The sequence below is a fragment of the Eumetopias jubatus genome, unplaced genomic scaffold (assembly GCF_037043125.1).
Source record: "Eumetopias jubatus isolate StellerSeaLion01/CBP00866 unplaced genomic scaffold, mEumJub1_p1.0 scaffold_4, whole genome shotgun sequence".
NCBI classification, from domain to species: Eukaryota; Metazoa; Chordata; class Mammalia; order Carnivora; family Otariidae; genus Eumetopias; species Eumetopias jubatus.
Genome location: NW_028274810.1, coordinates 13,532,685 through 13,553,066, shown reverse-complemented (window position 1 = coordinate 13,553,066; position 20,382 = coordinate 13,532,685). Strand labels below are relative to the sequence as shown.

Below are 20,382 nucleotides of genomic sequence, written 5' to 3'. Positions count from 1 at the left end.
AGAAAAAGAATTCGAGGCAAAGTCAGTGGACGAAGGGCACAATGTTCTCTTCTCGCGAGACTTGTGAGCGACCATCTTGCTCCCGCCCCTGACAGAGACTCTTGCCCGGGTCACTGGGACGCAGAACCTGCTGTCCGGAACCTGGTTGACCATGCTGTCCCGGGTGGTTTTTTCTGCGGCCGCCGCAGCGGGTAACCCATCTACACCCTAGTCCGGGCTATCAGAGTGATTGCAAAGGAGTGCGTCTAGGGTTACTGGAGGGGGTGGGAGGAAAGGGGGTGTAGGAAGGTGCAGCAAGATTTGGGCCCGAGTGGGAAAGGAATTGCGCCGCTCACAAGGGGCGCGCGTGGGGGTCTCGGGAGACTGGAAAGAGGGGTGCATGGCCTTAGTGGGCGGGCCCCGCGGGGACCGAGGAAAGGACAGACCAGATTTCACCTTGACCTTGCTCACCTGCGCCTTGTTTATGTGCAGCCCCCTGTCTGAAGAACGCAGCTCTCCTTGGTCCAGGGTAAGTAAGAGGGGTGTAATACTTCCTTCGTCCTTGTTTTATCACCTCATTTCACTTCTCTGTAACCTCCTTTTAGCTTTAGGCCCGAAATTAACTTTCTTTAGGTAATTTTGAAAGGCTTAAAGCTTCATTCAAACACTGGTGCACCTGTAACTGTCTGAAACATTGTCTTACCATCTCATGGCAGAGACTAAGAGGGTAAATGATGTGTTCTAACTAAACTAGGAGCTGGTTTTGGTGTCTTCTAAGCCCCGCCCCTTTTCCTTGTGCCCTTCGTCTGGACTTAGCTGCCGGCTGCCACAGCGGGAATCGGAGTTTCTGGATTGCATACCCAAAAGCAAGTTTTATTAAATAAAATAATGAAGCATGTTATTTTTAGTCTGTCTCCCAGATGCCGACTTTTACTGCCAGATCATAAGAGTCAGAGAAATCATTCATTGATTCAGTAAATATTTATCTTGCCACTTACATGACAAAAGATAGAAAAATAAGTAAGGCTAACCTGTTTTCCAGTGGAGCTCAGTCTCTTGAGAGGAGGCAGCTATAGAGTAGTGCTTTAGAGCAAAGACTCTAAAGCTAGAGTTATACCTGGTTCCTCCACTAGAAGTTGTGTGACCTCAGTTTCCTCCTCTACAAAATGGAGATAATAGTATATTATGGTTAGGAGAACTAAGACTTAATTCCTGTAAAACTCTAAAAACAGCATTCCATATATAATACATATAGTATGTGATAAGTGTTGACATCTGTTTTTAATGTTTCATAAATCATGTTAGTTTTCTTTGGAATTTCTCTTTTTGCATCCAGACTTAGCCCTAAATCTTGCCAAAATTTGACAACTCTTTTTGCCTTGAAAAAATGGCTTTTAATCCACCTGTAATTAATTTTTGTGTGCAATAAAGTGAGGCTACAATTGCTTCCACCTTACCAGAGAAAAAAGATTCCATACAGACAGGTAAACAATTTTAATAGAAGTCATAAATAAATAAATAAATAGATATGTAAGATGTAAGGAACATACTTGATTTCTGTTTCACCTTCCATATCTAATATAGGGAGAAGACCAAGGCTCTTCCGCCAAATTATATCTGGACTTATAACCATTCTTCCACTACCACTGCTACTGAAGTGTGAACCACCATCAATTTTCACCTGGTCTATTTCAGTAGTCTCTTAACTAGTCTCCTTGCATCTCTATTCTTGTCCCATTATAGCCCATTCTCCTAGTAGATTTAGGGATTACTTGAGGCCCCCCAACCCCCACCCCAACAAAACCCTCCAGAGCTCCTCATGCCACTGAAATAAAATCCAAAGTTACCATAACCCAGAAGGCCCAACATGAATTCATCTCCTCCTACCTCTTAATTTATCTCCTTATATTCTTTTTAGCTCACTCTCTAGCCATGCTGGCGTCCTTGCTGTTGCTGTGAAAAGCTTATTATTACCTCAGGATCTTTGTACTTGCTCTCCCCTCTTTTCCCCAGGTCACTGACTCAAATGTCATCTGACCTATCAAAAAAGCTTTTTCTCATTCCATTGCTCCCTGGCTGCTTACCTTACCCCATTTTTCTTCATAGACTTTCAGCAGCCTGGAATTGTGTATGGACATACACAGTCACACTGCTACAACCCCACTGGAATGTGAAGGCTGGGACCTTGTCTGCTTGTTGCTATGCTCCCAGCACCTGACATACGGGTGAATGAATGTAAGATTGGGGAGGCCTTTAATAAAAAGGATGTGCTCGAGATGTTCTGAAGGCTGTTGGGGTTGGCAGCTATTTAGTGAAAGCCATTCCAGGCAGAAGGAGCAGCGTGAGGCATGTTGTTTGTTTTTTTTGTTTGTTTTAGTTCCATATGGCTAGAGGATAGGAGAACGAAGGAAAGGAGCATAGAAGATCTGAGAGGTTCCGAATCATGTATACTATGTTAAGGAGTTTTGTGTAGGCAGGGGAACCTGTTGAAGAGCTTTAAAGTCAAATTTGCATTTTAAAAACATTGGTACAAGTGTAGAGGGGCTAGGTTTAAAGGGGTGTTTGTTGAGAAGCAGAGAGACCAGGTTTTGGATTAAGTAGTTTAGGCCAGAGATGAAGAGGGCTTCAACTAAGACAGTTAAGGAGAGGATTTGAGTTGGCCTAAAGCAAGTTCTCTCGTTCTGTGATTTAAATTAGTGGTTCTTGGAGCACCTGGGTGGCTCAGTTGGTTGAGCGTCCGACTCTTGATCTCAGCTCAGGTCTTGAATTCAAGCCCCATGTTGGACTCCACATTGGCCATGGAACCTACTTTAAAAACAAAGGGGTGCCTGGGGGGCTGAGTCGGTTAAGCATTTGCCTTCGGCTCAGGTCATGATCCCAGGGTCCTGGGAACAAGCCCCGCATCAGGCTCCCTGCCCCTGCTCCCTCTCCCTCTGCCTGCCACTCCCCCTGCTTGTGTTCTCTCTCTCTCTTTCTCTCTCTCTGTCAAATAAATAAAAATCTTTATAAAAATAATGAAAATGAATAAATCAGTGGTTCTGAATAAATGAATAAATAAATCACTATTGCCCTCCAGGGGACATTTGACAATGTCTGAAGACATTTTTGGTTGTCACCACTGGGGGGGGGGGGATGCTGACTGGCATTTAATGGCATAAAGGCCATGGGGATGCTGCTTATCACTACAGTGCACAGAACAGCCTTCCACAGCAACAAAAAAATGTCTATACTGATGAGGTTGAGAAATCCTGATTTAAATGAAAGAATCTTGAGCATGATTCTCAAAAAAAGTTGGTGGGCTAGGTAATACATTGGGAGGCAGAAATAACCTTCAAAAGATAGAAGTGTCAAACTAAAATCAATGAAATAATATAAACTCTTACATTGTAAAGGGATAGAGGTAGAATGGGGATGTGTGGGACAAAACAGACTGAGAATTTGAAGGAGACTGAGCTTGGCAGCTTATATAAAAAGGACTAGAGGATTTTGTTTCATCAGAATTTTAATGAGATACTACACTGTAACTGCTAAAAATGCAGTCTTGGGCTGTTGGAATATGAGAATAGTTTACAAATCCATGGTACAATAATTCAAGCTCAGTAATGGCATCAGTAAGTTCTTATTTGTAGGATGAATGAATCGGTGAAGCTGTATTTAGAGTATTATCTTCGGTCCTGTATACCTCACTATAGTGAACAGAACCAGAGGGCTCCTTGTGGACCGTCAGGATTGTGAGGGAACTGAGGTGTTTAACCCAGATATATGGGCATAATGTATGTTACATAGAAAAATAAAATTAGAACTAATGGATAGATCGGTTTCAAGTATGTACACAGCAGTTCAGTTTAAAGATGAACGTAATTAGAGCTACCCAACACTGAAAAGGCCTGTTTCACACAGTGGTTGGTTAGCACCCCATCACAGAGAATACCCAAAAAGGTCAAAAGTTCTGGCCATCAGGGTGCTCACAACACAGTGGAGATTTAATAGCTGATTGCTTACATAGAACTTTACTGTATGCTTAGCACTGTTCGAAGCAAAAATCCTCACAGCAGCCCTATAAAATCATATTCTTCATTCTCATTTTACCTAGAGGAATTTGCAATTACAAAAGCTTAATCTAGTTGCTCAAAGTCAAGTGGCTGGTCTAGGATTTAAACCCAGATAATCTGGCTTTAAAGTTACGTTCTTATATGTTGTAATTCTAATAGTAAACATACAGAGTGCTAGACAGATGACCTTTAATACCTGCAGAGTAGCCTTTAATTTTGTGTAATTGCCGCCCATAGGGTATTGCAGGCAACAAGGATCTTCCACACAGGGCAGCCAAGTCTTGCCCCTGTACCACCTCTTCCTGAACATGGAGGAAAAGTTCGTTTGGGGCTGATTCCCGAAGAATTCTTCCAGTTCCTTTATCCCAAAACTGGCGTAACAGGTAAGCATTTGCCCGGTGTTTGATAGTATGTTTAGATGGTATAGTTTATGTTTACCTAGGATTTTAGTGGTCTCTTACCTCTTCCACATACACACGAAATGAAGTCAGTAAAGTAAATTGTGGAAGTAATTCAGTGGAACAGTTGTGACTTGTCTTTGAAGTAAACGTGGTTGGGATTTTAACTTTATAGTATTGTCTCCATTTGTTGATACACCACATCCACTGAATGCCAGCTCTGTGCCAGGTACTCTTCTGGGCATACAGTGGCAAGCTGAGGTGGCTGCCATCACGGAACACACGTTCTGTCATAGGATAGACAGTAAAGAAATGAGTAATTGGAGGATACATTGTCAAGTAATGGAAAGAGCTATGGATTAAAATAAAGCTAGGTAAGACAATAGAGGTTATTGTATATATACGTAAAAACAGAAGTTGGGCCATGTTTATCAATTTTTTCTTTTAAGAAGGCATACACTATTCTGAAATATTACATTTTTGTAATGTAGTCTGTTTTCACTTACATTATTTAATCCTCACAGCAGTCCTGTAAGAGATTTTTATTACCAAGCATAACTAGAAAATAGAGAATTTGTGGAGATTTTTTTCTCTCTTTAGTGACTGGGTTGAACTTAAACCCAGGCTCTCCAATTCAGTATTCTTTGACGGCATCCACGGGCCTTTCTTGCTCCAACTACTGCTGTGACTAGGGAACACTGGAAACCAAGGTTGTTGTGGTTTTTTTTAACCCTCCAGGCGAGTGGCCGAAAATAGCATTTCTATAATGGAAATTGCAAGAAACATTAGGGTCCTCAGATCCCCATGGGAGATAAAAATGTTACCTATGATAGGCTTTTTTGCCAGTTCACAGGTGAAATTTTTAATTTACATTCAAATTTAAAGTTTATATATTGGAGGCAAATTTTAAAAAGAGCTGCTGAAGCTTTAGGAAACTGGATAAAATACATTTGAAACTGTTAACCTTTTTATTCTTGTAATAATGTCATAACATCCTTTGGTTGGTACTTGTGTTGCTCAGAAACACTGTAAAATGCTGCCCTTTAAGGGGGCAGCTTTGTCCTTGCCAATATCTTCTGAGGCACAACAGAAAATCCTAAAGAAATGTACATGATGGTTTTGTGTCCTTTCAGAACTCACAGCCTGGTATTAAAGAAAAAGGTAGCTATATTTGAAGCATTATAACTGTAGTACTATAGGTACTATAGGAATTGGGAATCCTGATAATGAATTCATCCTTTTACATACATACTACTTTCTATTAGGGTTTTTTTTGTTTGCTTGCTTGCTTATTTCCAGTGTCAGGTTCCTGTTCAATAAAAATAGGCAGGAGTGGATAAATTTTATCCTGACCAGTATTCCCATTCAATAAATAATATATTTTGCTGCACAAATTACTTAAGCAGTTGTGCTAGACACTCTACATAATTTCTCAGTTTCATCTACCCTGTGAAGAGAGTACTGTTCCCATTTTACAGATGAGGAAACTAAACTCAGATAATTTATATTGCTCAGTTTCTTCTGTGTTGCAGAGTCAGATTTCCTGGAGTCCAGATCCTTGTTTTATTTTTCAACGCTACCATACTGCTCCTCAGTGGGATTATTTATAAATCCAGCTACTTTAAATCAGTACATAACACCTTCAACTAATCAAATGTAGAACTTTCTTTCTTTCCTTTCATATGCAGTATATCCATCATAAAATAACTTTTCCTTCTTTTAGGACCGTATGTGCTTGGAACCGGACTTATCCTTTATTTTCTGTCCAAAGAAATATATGTGATTACTGCAGAGACCTTCTCTGCCATATCAACAATAGGGTTGCTTATCTATGTAGTTAAAAAATATGGTGCCTCTATTGGAGAATTTGCTGATAAACTCAATGAGGTAAGAACTGTAAACCTGATTTCTCATTTTAGACTGTATTAAAAGCATGAGTACCATCAAGTGACGTTTCCGATGTTAATGTTAGGGGACAAGCATATAGAAATGAATCTAATTACAATGATTAAAATTATAAGTGTTAATGTTGGTCACTAATTTGAGATAAATTTTTTTAAATCTACAAAACTTTGTCCAGTTTTTCCATAGTTACGTTCATTCGATAAGATATTGCGTAGCTACTATGAGCAATTATTTTTAAGGATTTGTGCATTTCTTCCTGTATATATATATATATATATATACGTTTCTTGAGGGGTGTTTTCACAAATGAGGACTGTAACTTTGAAGAAGCATAGAATGAAGCTGTTTTTGTTATCCTTTATGCTTTTGCTGATCTTTGTTGTAAAATCATAATTGCAGCAAAAAATTGCCCAACTAGAAGAGGTGAAGCAGGCTTCCATCAAACAAATCCAGGATGCAATTGATATGGAGAAGTCACAGCAGGCCCTGGTTCACAAGCGCCATTACCTTTTTGATGTCCAGAGGGTAGGTTTCAGAACCTTCTAAGGAAAATAAAGTTACTCATTTGTGTGCGTTTAAAACAAAAATTAGAATTTTATGACGAATGGTTGAATATGTTGAGCATATTTTATTTAGAAAAGAGATTCGGGTGGGGCTTGGCAATTACAGCTATTTATATATTTAATATCTATCAAGTGGATAAATAGTTACTCTAAAATTAGAGTAAAAGTTAATAAAAGAACGTATGTTGGATCCACACAGAAAGAAAGTAGTCATAAAATTATAGCTGACTAAAAAATGGTACTCACTATCTAAGGCCATAGGTGAAATACATGCTGTGTGGTTCATGTATGCTTGCTGTGAGGAAATCTTAACTTGACATACTTGCTATGAGGAAATCTGAGACCTTATATTGCAATTCACAAAGCAAATTCAGATAGCTGTAAAGCTTTTTACCATGGTCAAGGCATCATTAGATTCTAAAATACTTCATTTCTGAAACATTTTTAGGAATATGCTCAAGGATTTTTTGTTTTAACAACCACGTTGTTTACTTTGAGCCCCTGCTTTATGCCTGGTGTTTACAGTGAGATGCCCTTATATTGAAATTTTATGTTACAGAAGCACGTATGAAATGAAAAATGACATGCTAAGGTAAAATATCTGAAATGGTAAAGATCTAGGCCAGTATTTTTTAGTGTGGTCTTAGTACCACATGTATCAGTCCTCTTTGGTGCAGGTTTATGGACCCAGTCCAAGACTTGTGCGATCAAAACCTCTGTTAGGAGCTGTCTAAGAATCTATATTTTTAAAAACTGAACCCTAAAGATTCTTAAGCACATAAATGTTTGAAAACCTCAGGAAACTTTAAAACCTCTTTCCATACATATTTAGATTTCAACCAGAGAATGCTTCCTATCTCATACATGATATGTACACACAAAATCTGACTTTTGAAGATGTAGCTCTTTAATAAGAAACAGATGGTAGTCTTTATGTTTTTACTTATTTATGAAATAGTTAATGACTACTGATTGAGCTCTTCCCGTGTGGAGACTCTGGTCAAGGCAAGTGTTTGGGAATAAAAGAAAGTCTGTCTTCTAGCCACGGGTTGAGAGGACAGAAAAATTATTGAGCAGATAGGAATGTCAGTGGTAATAAGTGCTATGTAGAACAACAAACTAGGAAAGGAAAAGAGATTTTAGAAGAAGGGAGTTAACTTTTATTGGGCAGTCTAGAAAGGCCTCTAATGTGTTACTTGAACAGACACCTGAAGTGTTGGTGCAAGCTATGTGGACTTGTGGGGAAATAGTATTTTAGCAGAGGGAAGAAAAATCTCAAGGGCCCTAAACCTGGAAGCTTACTTGGTATAGTCAAGGAATAGTAAGGAGACCAGTTGAAGCAGAATGGGTGAGGAGAAAAATCCAAGTAGAGAGTGGTCAGGGGCTAGACTGGGTCAAGTCTTAGAGGCTTCTCTGTGGACTCTGATCCATTCTCTGAATAAGAAAATCATTGAAGCTTTAAGCAGAGGAGTAATACGATCTCACTTGCCTTTTGAAGGGTCACTCTGGTTGCAAATAGCCTTTGGTCTTTTAGCATTGGTTTGAAATGCCTACAAGTTAGCCAGGTAGAGTTGTTAGGTTTAGACTATTGGATATATGAGTCTAGAATTTATGGAATTCTGGAGAATTCCAGAATTCGAGGCTGGAGATTTGGGAGTCATAAGCTGACAGGTGGTACTTAAAGTTATAAGACTAGAGCATGGTGGAGAAAAACCGGTGAAAACACGGACAGTTCCAACGTGTAGTCATCCTAGTTATGGTCAAGAAATAAAGGGCCTAAGAATTTGCCATGGATTTAGCAACATGGAAATTATTGGTAACCTTGGTAAGGGCTATTTTAGGGAAGTAATGGGAGTTGGTTGAAGAAAAGGTGGAAGGGAAGAAATTGGAGTCAGAGTATAGACAACTGTCAAAATTGTCAAGGCATTTTACTCTAATGGTGGGCAAAGTAATTCATTGCTAGGACGGGAGGATATAGGAATCAAGATTTTTTTAAAGGATGGAAAGTAAAGTTAACACGTTAGCATCTGATAAAAGGAGAGAGAGAGAAGAAAATTGATGCAAAAAAAAGGGAGAGAGAGGTGCTGGAGTGATGCCCTTCAGTAGGCCAGAGGGCTTGGAATATAACGTGCAGGTGGAGGGGCTGGCGTCAACAGCTCAGCCAGAGTTACAGAAGGGAAGGCAAAGTACACGAGTATGGATTCAGATAGACTGGTTTATGTGGTGGTAGAAGTTTGTGGAAGTTCTCTTACTGCTCCCCTTTTCTCAGTGAACTAGGATGAAGGTCATTGCTGAGAGTGAAAGTAGTCAAGGAGATACTAAAGGCTTAGGAGAAAGAGGACCAGGAGGGTGAATGGACTAAAGAAATGTACTTAGAGGTATTAAAGGTCTACTTGAAATTAATACCTCTATTTAACAGGCAGACCTATAAAGATTCTCATTACAGACTAGAAGATAACATTCCTGTCACTCTTATTAATTCGATATTATTCTGGAGATAGTAGCTGGATTCGAAAAGAGAAACAAATAAGAGGTACATAATTTAGGAAAGAAAAGGCAGTTATAGGTTACCTGATTATATAACTAGAAAACCTAAGAGTATCAACATAATTATTAAAATAATTTTAATTTCATTCAGGTGTCTGGGTATACCGTTAATATCTATAAGTGAAATCAGTACCCTTCCATATACAAATAACAGTCAGTTAGAAAATAAACTAGAAGAAGATGAATTGTCTAGGAAAAGATGCCTCGAGTGAATTTCACTAGAAATGTGCAAAGTTTTTATTTCAAAAAACATAACAATGCTTGTGAGGTGTAAGGTGCTAAGAACCTTGTTCTTAGATTGGAAGACTCAGTGTTACAAAGACATCAGTTCTCCCTACTTTGATCTCTACATTTAACACATTCCTAGAAGGATAATACTTACAGCTTGGAGGGAGGGCATGTTGGGACTTGGACAAATTGATTATTAGTTAAAAAAAAAAAAGGAGGGAGGAAGGAAGGAAGAATAACCAGGAATATTTTGAAAAAGAGAAGTAATGAGGAATGGTCCTACCAAATATGAAAACCCATTATAAGACATAAGGAGTTGTAAACAGTATGGTGCAGTGCATGAACAGAAAGTCAGGGTGGCCCAGCGGGGAAGATCTAGAGATCCAGCTAAACGCTAAGGCAGTGCAGACATGGCAGTTCCGTTGTAAAAGGGAGAGTGGGCACCTGTGTAGACAGAGGGTTGGTTTCTTACCTTTGACTTTCTACTAAAATAAATTTCAAACAAATTAAAGATCTTCGTAAGAAAAGAAGCCATAAAGTAGAAAAAGAGAACACAAAAAAATACCTTTGGAGTTGACAAGGCCTTTCCAATAAAGATAACAAAATCTAGAAACTTAACGTATGGTGACAGATGTTAACTAGACTTTGGTGGTGGTTTCACAGTGTATATGAAATATCGAATCTATGTTAAGCACCTGAAATTATACTTCAATTTATAAGAATTTTAAATTAACACCTCAATTTTTTAAAAATTCCGTGGATCAAGAAGATGTGGTGCATGCGCGCGCACACACACACACGAGAGTGTTACTGAGCCATCAGAAAGAATGAAACCTTGCCATTTGCCATAACATGGATGGGGCTAGAGAGTATTATGCTAAGTGAAATAAGTCAGAGAAAGATTTCACTCGTGGAATTTAAGAAACAAAACAAATGAACATGGAGGACAAAAAAGAGAGGCAAACCAGGAAACAGACTCTTAGCTGTAGGTGACAGACTGACGGTTAGCAGAGGGGAGGTGGGTGGGGGATGGGTGGAATAGGTGATGGGGATTAAGGAGGGCACTCGCCGTGATGAGCACTGGGTGTTGTATGGAGGTGTTGAATCGCTATATTCCACACCTGAAGCTAATATTACACTGTATGTTAACTAACTGGAATTTAAATAAAAACTTAGAAGTGAAAAAAATAAAAATTAAAAAAATCCAGAAACTATAAGAGGAAAAGTTGTTAAATTGATCTCATGAAAGTTTTACGTGTAAAAATGAGCATAAAGTTAAACGACAAACTGGGAAGAAGATGTGCGTTCCATGTAACACAAGGGTGGTTAGTTACCTTAGGAGAGACCAACATCCCAGTAGTAAAACTAGGCATAGGACACAGACCATTCGTAAATAAACAAATGTAAATGGTTTCTAAATATGTAAATGTTCATACATAAATGTTTAATAATGACATTAAAATTCCTATTTTTTTCTGCTTATGAGAATAGAGTAAAAGGTTTTGTAAATATCATCGGTCAGGGTTTGAAGTGATAGGCATTTGTGTTGCTGGTAGGAGAATGAAATGGTACAACTTTATGTGGAATGTGACAGTATTAATCACAGTTTAAAAGCATGGGCTTTATAGCTTGGCTCCTTGTATTTGGATCTTGGCTTCACAATTTATTAACTCTGTACCCTTGGACAAGTTCCTTCTGCTTCAGTTTCTTTGCTGTAAAATAGATATAATAATAGTAACTATCCCATGGTATGCTTGTAAGACTTAACTGAATTGACACACAGTTTTTAGAATATAGTAGGTACTCAACATGTTGTTATTACAGCAAGTATTTTTTTTTTGTCAACTTTATTTTTTATTTACTTATTTAAAGATTTTATTAGAGAGCAAGTGAGGAAGTGAGCACGAGCAGGGGGAGAGGCAGAGGGAAAAGTAGACTTCCCGCTGAGCAGGGAACCAGATGTGGGGCCCCATCCCAGGACCCTGGGATCATAACCTGAGCTGAAGGCAGATGCCTGATGACTGAGCCACCCAGGTGCCCCATTTACAGCAAATATTTACACATAAGTGCAAAGACATATACAACAGATGCAGCATTATTTCTGGTAGAATTGGAGGCGATCTGATGTATTAATAGCGCTTAGTTAAATAAACTCTGGATTATGGGACCCCAGTATAGTAGAATTCAATTTTACTTAAAATTGTGGGTCTAGATGTCATAATTAGTAAAAGTGATCTGTGTGCGTGTGTATGTGTGCATGCCTGCCTATACCTTTATTTTGTTTATTGAATATTTCTGGGAGGGAATACAAGAAATTCAGGAAGATGGTGGCTTGTGGGCGGACTGGAGGAAACTCACTGTATGTACTTTCAAGTATATTTTTACCATATGCTATTGGAATTTATTTACCACATTCATCTCTTACCTATTCATATTAAATAATTTTGCATAAAATACAAGAAAGTGGTGTTAGGGTATTGTAACCAACAGAATCCTCAGAGTGGAAGTGATCCTTCAGTGACGCCAAGTTTTTCATCAATTCTTAATCTTGCTTCAGAATAACATTGCTATGGCACTGGAACTTACTTACCGGGAACGGCTGCACAGAGTATACAAGGAAGTGAAGAATCGCCTGGACTATCACATCTCTGTGCAGAACATGATGCGCCGAAAGGAACAAGAGCACATGATAAACTGGGTGGAGAAGCATGTGGTGCAGAGCATCTCTGCACAGCAGGTGTGTGGTGTTCTGAAGCTTTTGGAGTTGTATGGGCCTCTGCTGGTGCTGTTAGGATAGGAATAGCTGGAAAGGAGTCTTTAGCCTAGAGACGCTGGGGTCGCCCTGGTTCATTGTTCTGGGTAGTGGTAACCTGGAAGACGCTGCACAGCTAACTTGATGGCTTTCCTCCCCCTCAGAATTTGGTCACCAAAGGGTCTCTTGCTGTGAGACAGCGGCAGATAGTTGAGAACACTGATTGTGGCACACTTGTATTCACAAGTTCCATCATGTGGGAAACGCTAACCAACATAGTTCATTTCTCTGTACGACAGACTGGATAAAGCTTTTTCTGAGTCCCTTCCATTCCCTAATTCCATGATCTCTATTCCATTTCCTTGTCCCGGCCACTTACATGATTTGTCTTGAACAGAAAAGAAATGTGTTTTATTATTGACCTAAATTTGTTTTCTTTTTTAAAGTTTATATTTTTTTAATTATGACTTGACTTCTTCTTCCCCAAATATTTAGGATATGTAGGCATTTCTGATCATTTTCTGTATTACCATCAAGGACTAGAAGAACAGGGTCTACCAACATTTAGTGAATTTTCTTTTTTTCAGTAAATTGTCTTTTACATAATTTAGAAATGGAGAAAACACTAAAAAAAAATTATTCTTAACATTCCTATGTTATTAATGTTTGTTAGGTTGCTCTTTTTCAAGCAGCTGTTAGCTATACAAGCTAACATCAGTGGCACATGGTTATGGGAGTGTCTGGCTTCAAATTCTATATAGATTTCACTCATAAAAGCTGTGAGCCGTGAGATTTTAACTAATTCCCTGGGTTTGCTTAGAATAAATTCCATCTCCCCAATGGTACACAAAAAATTCCTAGTAGTCTGTCATGTCATCTGAGATTCTATAAGAACTTCAAGATCTTGTAGGAGCTCTCCTTTAAAATTACAGTACTTATATCTGCTTCTGTGATTTGGAGAGGTCTAACCAGATTTCTCTTTCCTTATCACAGGAAAAGGAGACAATTGCCAAGTGCATTGCAGATCTAAAGCTGCTTGCAAAGAAGGCTCAAGCACAGCCAGTTCTGTAAATGCGTCTATCCTGGTGGAGACAGCTAGAAACATTTGACTAAAGAAACTAGTCCATGGAACAAAATCTTTCTGTATTGATGTCTACTGAAGTTAAACTTAACCTTTCCTAAAAATGAAAAGTTTGTTTCATATAGAGAATTAAAACAATCTATTGGCCAATGAGATGTTTTTCATCCTTCTTGCTCTGTATTTTGAGTTCCATGATCACTTTTGAATGAGCAGTTTGCTGTTAATAAAATTCGTTGGCTGACTAACGATTACCAAGTTACAGTATAAATTTGTAATTCTACCATCTTGCACTTTATTTTTTTTTATTTCATTGATTCTATTCAATATCGTTCTATATGTCCTTCCAGAAAGGGGTTGCTTTTCTGTTCGTAGAATTGCACTAGTCTTTTCTTTGATCTCCTGTTGAGTTCCTAGGTGTTCAGAATGGTTTGATAACTATCTAGCTGAATTCCTGGGACTAGACAAAATAGAAGTCTCCTACTCCTCCACCATCTTGCTCTTCCCACCCATCTTGCACTTTATAAGTGATAAGTTGAAGCTAGGATTTTCAGGTTGCATAATATTCTGAAATATTTTAACATTTATCATATGGGTAAAAATTAAACATGTCATTGAGCTGATAATTTAGTGGTAAGCTATTTCTGGCTAACTGACAAGTTATAGGAAATTTAAAGCTTTTTTATTCTTAAAATAACTAAAGGAAATGTATATCAAATCACATTATTGGCTTTATTGTTTTAGTCGTATGTCTGTAGAAAATATGGACCCAGTGTGTCATAAAATTACCCTAAAGAGGCCAGCAGGTAAGTCAGAAAATTCTGCCTTTCCATAGGTTTATCTGCATTTAATTCTCCCATACTTATAAAAGGATGTACTTGTACACAAAGGACAACTTACATAATAGGAAATATTTGAAAATATGTACCATTTGGTTAATTGCTGTTTTCACTGACTTACTAGCATTTTAATTTGTGTAACAGCCAATGTCAGGTCAGTATTTATTGGTGGCTAATGTATTCCTGCTATAGAAATCAGATTGACATCTTTATTGTTACTTAAAGAGGTTTTGCTAGGTCAGCAGAGGTGTTCCAAATTATTTAACAAAGGATTTATAAATACCTAGTTTGTGCTAAGCACCATCCTGTACTGGTGACACATATAAAATTCCCTCTCAGAAAGTTAAAAATCTAGAAAGGCAGTAAGAATATATGAACAATAGAGACTTTAGCATGGGTGCTTTGAGAGTATGACGACAAGTACCATTTCCAGTAGTCGCACTACCCCTTTCTTGTATAGAACTATCAGTCAGCATTCAGTCAGAGAAGCAGAACTAGTAGGGTATAGGTTTATATGGGATTTGACTTGACACTGTCGTGGGAGCTAGTTAAGCATGGCTTTCCGAGGCCGTTACCTTTGTTTCTGATGTAGGAGCTTGAAGTCCAAGAGCAGACAGTAAAGAAGGGAAGATGGCTGTAAAGTGGGAGACAGGAACAAGTAGAAATCGCAAGCACAGATTGAAACCCTTGTCGTTTTTATTACCTGGGACTTTGATGGTATGACTCGAAAAGCCTGGGTCCTTTTTCACCCATACCTTGTCCAAAGGTTAGAAAAGCTTGAAGGGTGATCCAGGGAAAGGTTGGGAAGTTGCAGGCCCACCTTCAACTGGTGAGCTGCAGATGAGCAACAACATGTATGAGCTACTAAATAGTTATTGCTTCACATCTGCCCTCTAAAATTGCTCAAGAATTGAATGCTCACTCTTAACCAAAACATTCAGGGAAGAGAATTCTGGGAAGTAGTTCAGCCTAACCCACTTGACACATTATGAACCACCACAATAACTAGCCTATTAATAAATGTTAACCTGAATAAATAATAAAGCAAAAATCTAATCCCAAGAAGTCAATGAATATCCAGTAAAACGGAGAGAGCAGAAAGGTGAGAGGTCACAAAAGAAAGGCTGAGCTGGCATTTGAAAGAGGAAGTTAGCCAAAAGAATGAGGGGTTGGGTCCAGAAAGAAGGAGCAGTATTTGTGATTGTAGAGAAGCTAATGTAGGAGAGTAACATTTTTAAAATTCAAGAAGTTAACTCGAGTGAAATATAAGGAGTTATATTAGGGTCCTTAAATACTGTGTTTAGCGGTTGGATTTCGTTCTGAGGACAGGGGAGCCAGTGAAAGGTTTTAAGCAGAGGAATGACAACTAGATTTTTGTTCCAGAAAAGGCACTATCAACAGTAGAGGACAGTTCAGAGAGAGGCAAAGCTAGCTCAGCTGCAGGGTCATTCTGCCAAAAGACATTGAAGACCTTAACCAAAGGCCTTGTCACTGAGGTTGGACAGGAGGGAATTGAGAAACACTGAAGGCAACATTAGTGGGACTTGAGTGTGCAGAATATGGAAGAAGGGAGTAATCAATGTGAGTCACGGCTTTCTTGCTTGAAAGGGAAGAGAATGGGAGGTACTATTATTCACTGTGATTTCAAGAAAGAGTAAGTCTTAGAGCCATGAAAGAACATCAGTGTTTCAGAAATGATAGAGAATTCCGCAAAAGAAGGAATAGCCAGTTACTGGAGGAAAACTGGGAGAGAGCAGTATCAAAAATCAAGACTTTGGAGAGTTCCATGTCAGAAGAGCCACTTTTTCAGGGAGATTAAGAGGACTCAAAGTGCCCATTAGAGTTAATAGCTTGGAAGTCTCTGGCCCTTCTTAGAGTAGTTTTGTTTGAATAGCAGGGACAAAAGATAGATCACAGTGGTCGTAAAGGTTTGAAAGGCAGTGGGGAAATAGACCTACATAAAATAATTTCCAGAACACTACTTATCCTCACTTGTATTGTCTACACACCTATTGGATACCTTAAAGACATCTCAAATGTAAGTTAAAAATAGATCTCTCAGTCTCCACCCCCAGCCTGCTCTTCACTAAGTCTTCTCCATCTCAGATAATGGTACCACCATGCACCCAAGTTGGTCAGCCCAAAAAACTAGGAGTCAGCCTTAGTCCCTTTCACTTTTTTTTTTTTTTAAGATTTTATTTATGAGAGAGAGCAAGCACAAGGGGGGTGGGGAGGCAGACTAAGCTGATTCCCCACTGAGCAGAGAGCCTGATGATATGGGGCTCCTAGACCCCAGGACCCTGGGACCATGACCTGAGCTGAAGGCAGACACTTGATGGAGTCACCCAGGCACCCCACCCTTTCACTTTTCTATCTAATCCATCAGCAAGTCTTGTTTACCTCTACTTTCAAAACTGATTATAAATCTGTCCCCTGCTACCACTGCCTAATCCAAGCTGCCATGTTTCACTTGGGCTACTACAATTCTCTGTTGTCACACTTGCACCCCTTATATTTATTATAAAATATAAGTCAAATCCTATCACTCCCCTGCATAAAACTTTGTAATGCCCCATTTAGAATAGACTCTAATTCTTACCATTATTTACAAGGTACTATATGATCTGGTCCCCAGCAATCTCTCTGACCTCATCTACCACTCTCCCTGTTCATTCTGCTTTGGCCACCTATTCTTTGCTGTTCCTCACACGTCTAAACTTTTCCAGTTTGCAGACTTTGCACAAACTCAGAGCTTCCCGGATAGGTTGCCACAGTTGGAAAATATGCCAGGAGATACTACTCCTTAATATGTGGGGCAACCAGGCTGATCCTCGGGCCAATGATTTCAAGCTGAGAACAGCTTCATCTGGGGCTCCTCACCAGGCCACTTGGTCCGAGCAGATTCTGAGAACAGGCCCCCACAGTCCCCAGAACCAGAGAACCGGATGAGTGACATCCTGCACTCAGCAACACTGAAACATTGCCAAGAGAGAGTGCTCTGCCACCCGGACATAAGCAATAGTGGCCAGTTGTAGAGCACATGCTGCTTCTGTTGGGCAAGGGGTCATGGATGTGCTGGAGGAATTTGTTTACCTGTGTCCAAGGAGTATGGTGTCAACCCAAAGTGAAGCCTGCCAGCAGCCAGAAGAGGTGATAAGCCGAGCAGGGGTCCTAGAGGCAAAACTCCAGACCCCAACTCCAAATCTCTACCTTCAAATTATCAGAAATGTATTTCTATGTGGTAGATGTGGTTTGGGACCTACCAACAGGCTGTGTGGTGACTGGCTGTGCAGTCTGCAGATTAGAGTATCATGATTATTTTTTAAGTACATGATATGAAAACATCTAATTGAAGTATTTTTGTATTTGCAAAAGAAATAGATTACAATGTCAATGAAAAAAAGGAAATGTTAGGTCTTTGTTATAAGTTTTACAGTGAGCATAAAAAAATTTATTAATGATAATTAATAATCTGAAGACCATTCCAGTCAAGTCAATCACCCTAATTCAGTGGCTATTCTTAACATCCTTCATGGTGAGATAACCAGAAATGTTTCCTGATGTGATTAAAAATAAAGTAGACAATATCACCTATGATGTAATCTAGCCAAAAATAATTAACTTGAATCTATCAAGGCTTAAGATGGAAATTCCAGTTTCCAGGAACTGCAGGAGATAGAGGAACAAGATAAATGACACTAAAGGAAGTAATTAAGGATTGTGTTTCTCCATGTATTAGGTGTTAAGTGTTTTCCATTAAAATTTTTTATGTTCTCTGTTAAGGTCTGGTACCTCTTTTATATAACATTTATTCTAAAACTCTCTATTCTTTATTAGTATAAAATGTACCTTAAATTTTGTTTGTTGTTAAGAAATAAAATTAAGATGTAGATTCCTGGAACTTTGTTATTGGGGCGAAAACGCAATTGAAATGCAAAATCTTGTAACATTTGCTTCCAGTAATGGTAGACTAGGTAATTCAGACCAACTGTCCAACTGAAGAAATTGTTAACATTTGGATGAGATATAAAACATATCTTAAGAATACTAAAGCACAAAGAGGTAATGAGAAATTATCAGGCCAAGAACTGAGAGACAGTGGAAATTCAGAGAGGTGAGTTTAGGACTTGGGCCCACTTATGCTGTGGGAGCATTTGCCAGTCTGAAAGAGATAGCTAAGAGACTAAGCTATTCTTTTGGTGACCTCACAGGACTAGAGGAGTGAAAGATGGAGTTCAGGACCCATTGAGGACGGAGACCCAAGTAAACATCACCACTGCCTACCACCAACACACACACAGTCAGCTTTTGGTGAAGACCAAAAAACCCAGCCCTTCCACGGCCAGCACCCTGCTGTGAGCGGACGACTCCATGAACACTCAGCCCTGAACTTGGATTAAGGTGATCCCAGATAGCTGGTGCCCCCAGGTTCCTGGCAAAAGCAATACAAGAAACCTGGTTTAGAGGAACAAAACACGATCCTAGTCTTTTCTTCTACAAACGATTTTCAAACCCAATTTTACAGTAAAAGATAATCAGATGATTAGGAGATAAGGATCTGTAAGCAAGAACTAAATAAGCCATAAACTAATTATGCTTACTGTATTAATGCAGATGAAAGTCAAGTTTGAAAATGTTGACAAAAATAACATTTAAAAGAAACAAAATTTGAAAAATACAAATTCTAGAACTGAAAAAAATACATAGAAATATTAGCTCAGTTGGCCACTGTCAATAGCAGATTAGACAAAGGTGAATGGAGCAATTATGAACTGGAAATAATTTAGAATATCTAGAAGGAAGAAGAGAGAGACAAAGATGAAAAATACCAAAGGGAGAGTTGGAGACAGAGAAGATAAAATAAGGTCTAATACGTAGTTGGAATTCCCAAAGAAAATGAGGCAGAGGCGATATTTAAAGAGCTCATGGCCAGAAGATCATGACACGAAATGGTCGATATGTGGGGGGAAATTACCTAACTAGAATTCTATAGCAGTAAAAGTATCTTTTAAGAATGAAAGAGAAAGATTTTGAGAGAACTAAAAATGAGTTAGCAACCAGTGGCACTTTGTTGAAAGACTAAAAGGTATTAAGGAAAATGGGGCGCCTCGGTGGTTCAGTTGGTTAAGCGTCTGCCTTCGGCTCCGGTCATGATCCCCGGGTCCTGGGATCGAGCCCCGTGTTGAGCTTCCTGCTCTGCAGAGTCTGCTTCTCTCTCTCTCTCTCTGTCCCTCTGCCCCTCACCGCTGCTTGTTCTCTCTCTCTCTTTCTCAAATAAAATCTTTTTTAAAAAAAGGAAAATGATCCCACAGAAAATGCCAGAAACAGGGAAAAAGGAAGAAAAACATAGCTGTTAAATATGTGAGTAAATCTAAGTGAACTTTGTAAGTGTAAATATCAACTCTTGGGATTTTAAAATATTTTTATGTAGAAGTAGACAAATTCATAATTACATCAGTGACTAAAAAATTAATAAGCAGGTTATAGAATTTGAACAAAACAACAAACTACTTAAAAGAGATATATAGAACACTACTCCCAATAATCACAGGCTACACATTCTTCTCAAGTACCAATGAAATAGCATACAAGGGGCCCCTGGGTGGCTCAGAGTCAGTTAAGCCTCTGACTCTTCGTTCTGGCTCAGGTCATGATTTCAGGGTTGTGAGATCGAGCCCCGTGTAGGGCTCTGTGCTGAGTGCAGAATCGACTTGAGATTCTCTTTCCCTCTCTGTCTGCCACTCCTCATGCTCTCTCTCTCACTCAAATAAATAAATCTTAAAAAAAAAGAAATAGTATACAAAAATTGACCATATAATATTGCATAATGCATGCCTCAACTGATTTTAAAGATTGAAATCATGCATAATATTTTTGCTGATCACAGAGCAATTGTGCTTAAAAGTTGTTAACAAAATGATAAGGAAATCCACATGTATTTGGAAATTAAGACATGCATTTCTAAATAATCCATGCATCAAGGAAGAAATTAGAAAGGAAATTAGAAAGTATTGTGAAATGAATGATTAAAAAAAAAAAAG

The 20,382-nt window shown here is 38.8% G+C and overlaps 1 protein-coding gene across 1 annotated transcript; it reads left to right on the top strand.

Annotated features, from left to right (window-relative positions):
• The first annotated feature begins 43 nt into the window (after positions 1-43).
• On the top strand, positions 44-13,658 carry ATP5PB (ATP synthase peripheral stalk-membrane subunit b). Its single transcript, XM_028102006.2, has 7 exons — positions 44-191; positions 472-508; positions 4,269-4,414; positions 6,153-6,316; positions 6,734-6,859; positions 12,230-12,409; positions 13,418-13,658. The coding sequence occupies exons 1-7, from the start codon at positions 152-154 to the stop codon at positions 13,493-13,495; spliced, it is 771 nt and encodes a 256-aa protein (XP_027957807.1). The 5' UTR covers positions 44-151; the 3' UTR covers positions 13,496-13,658.
• The last annotated feature ends 6,724 nt before the right edge of the window (positions 13,659-20,382 follow it).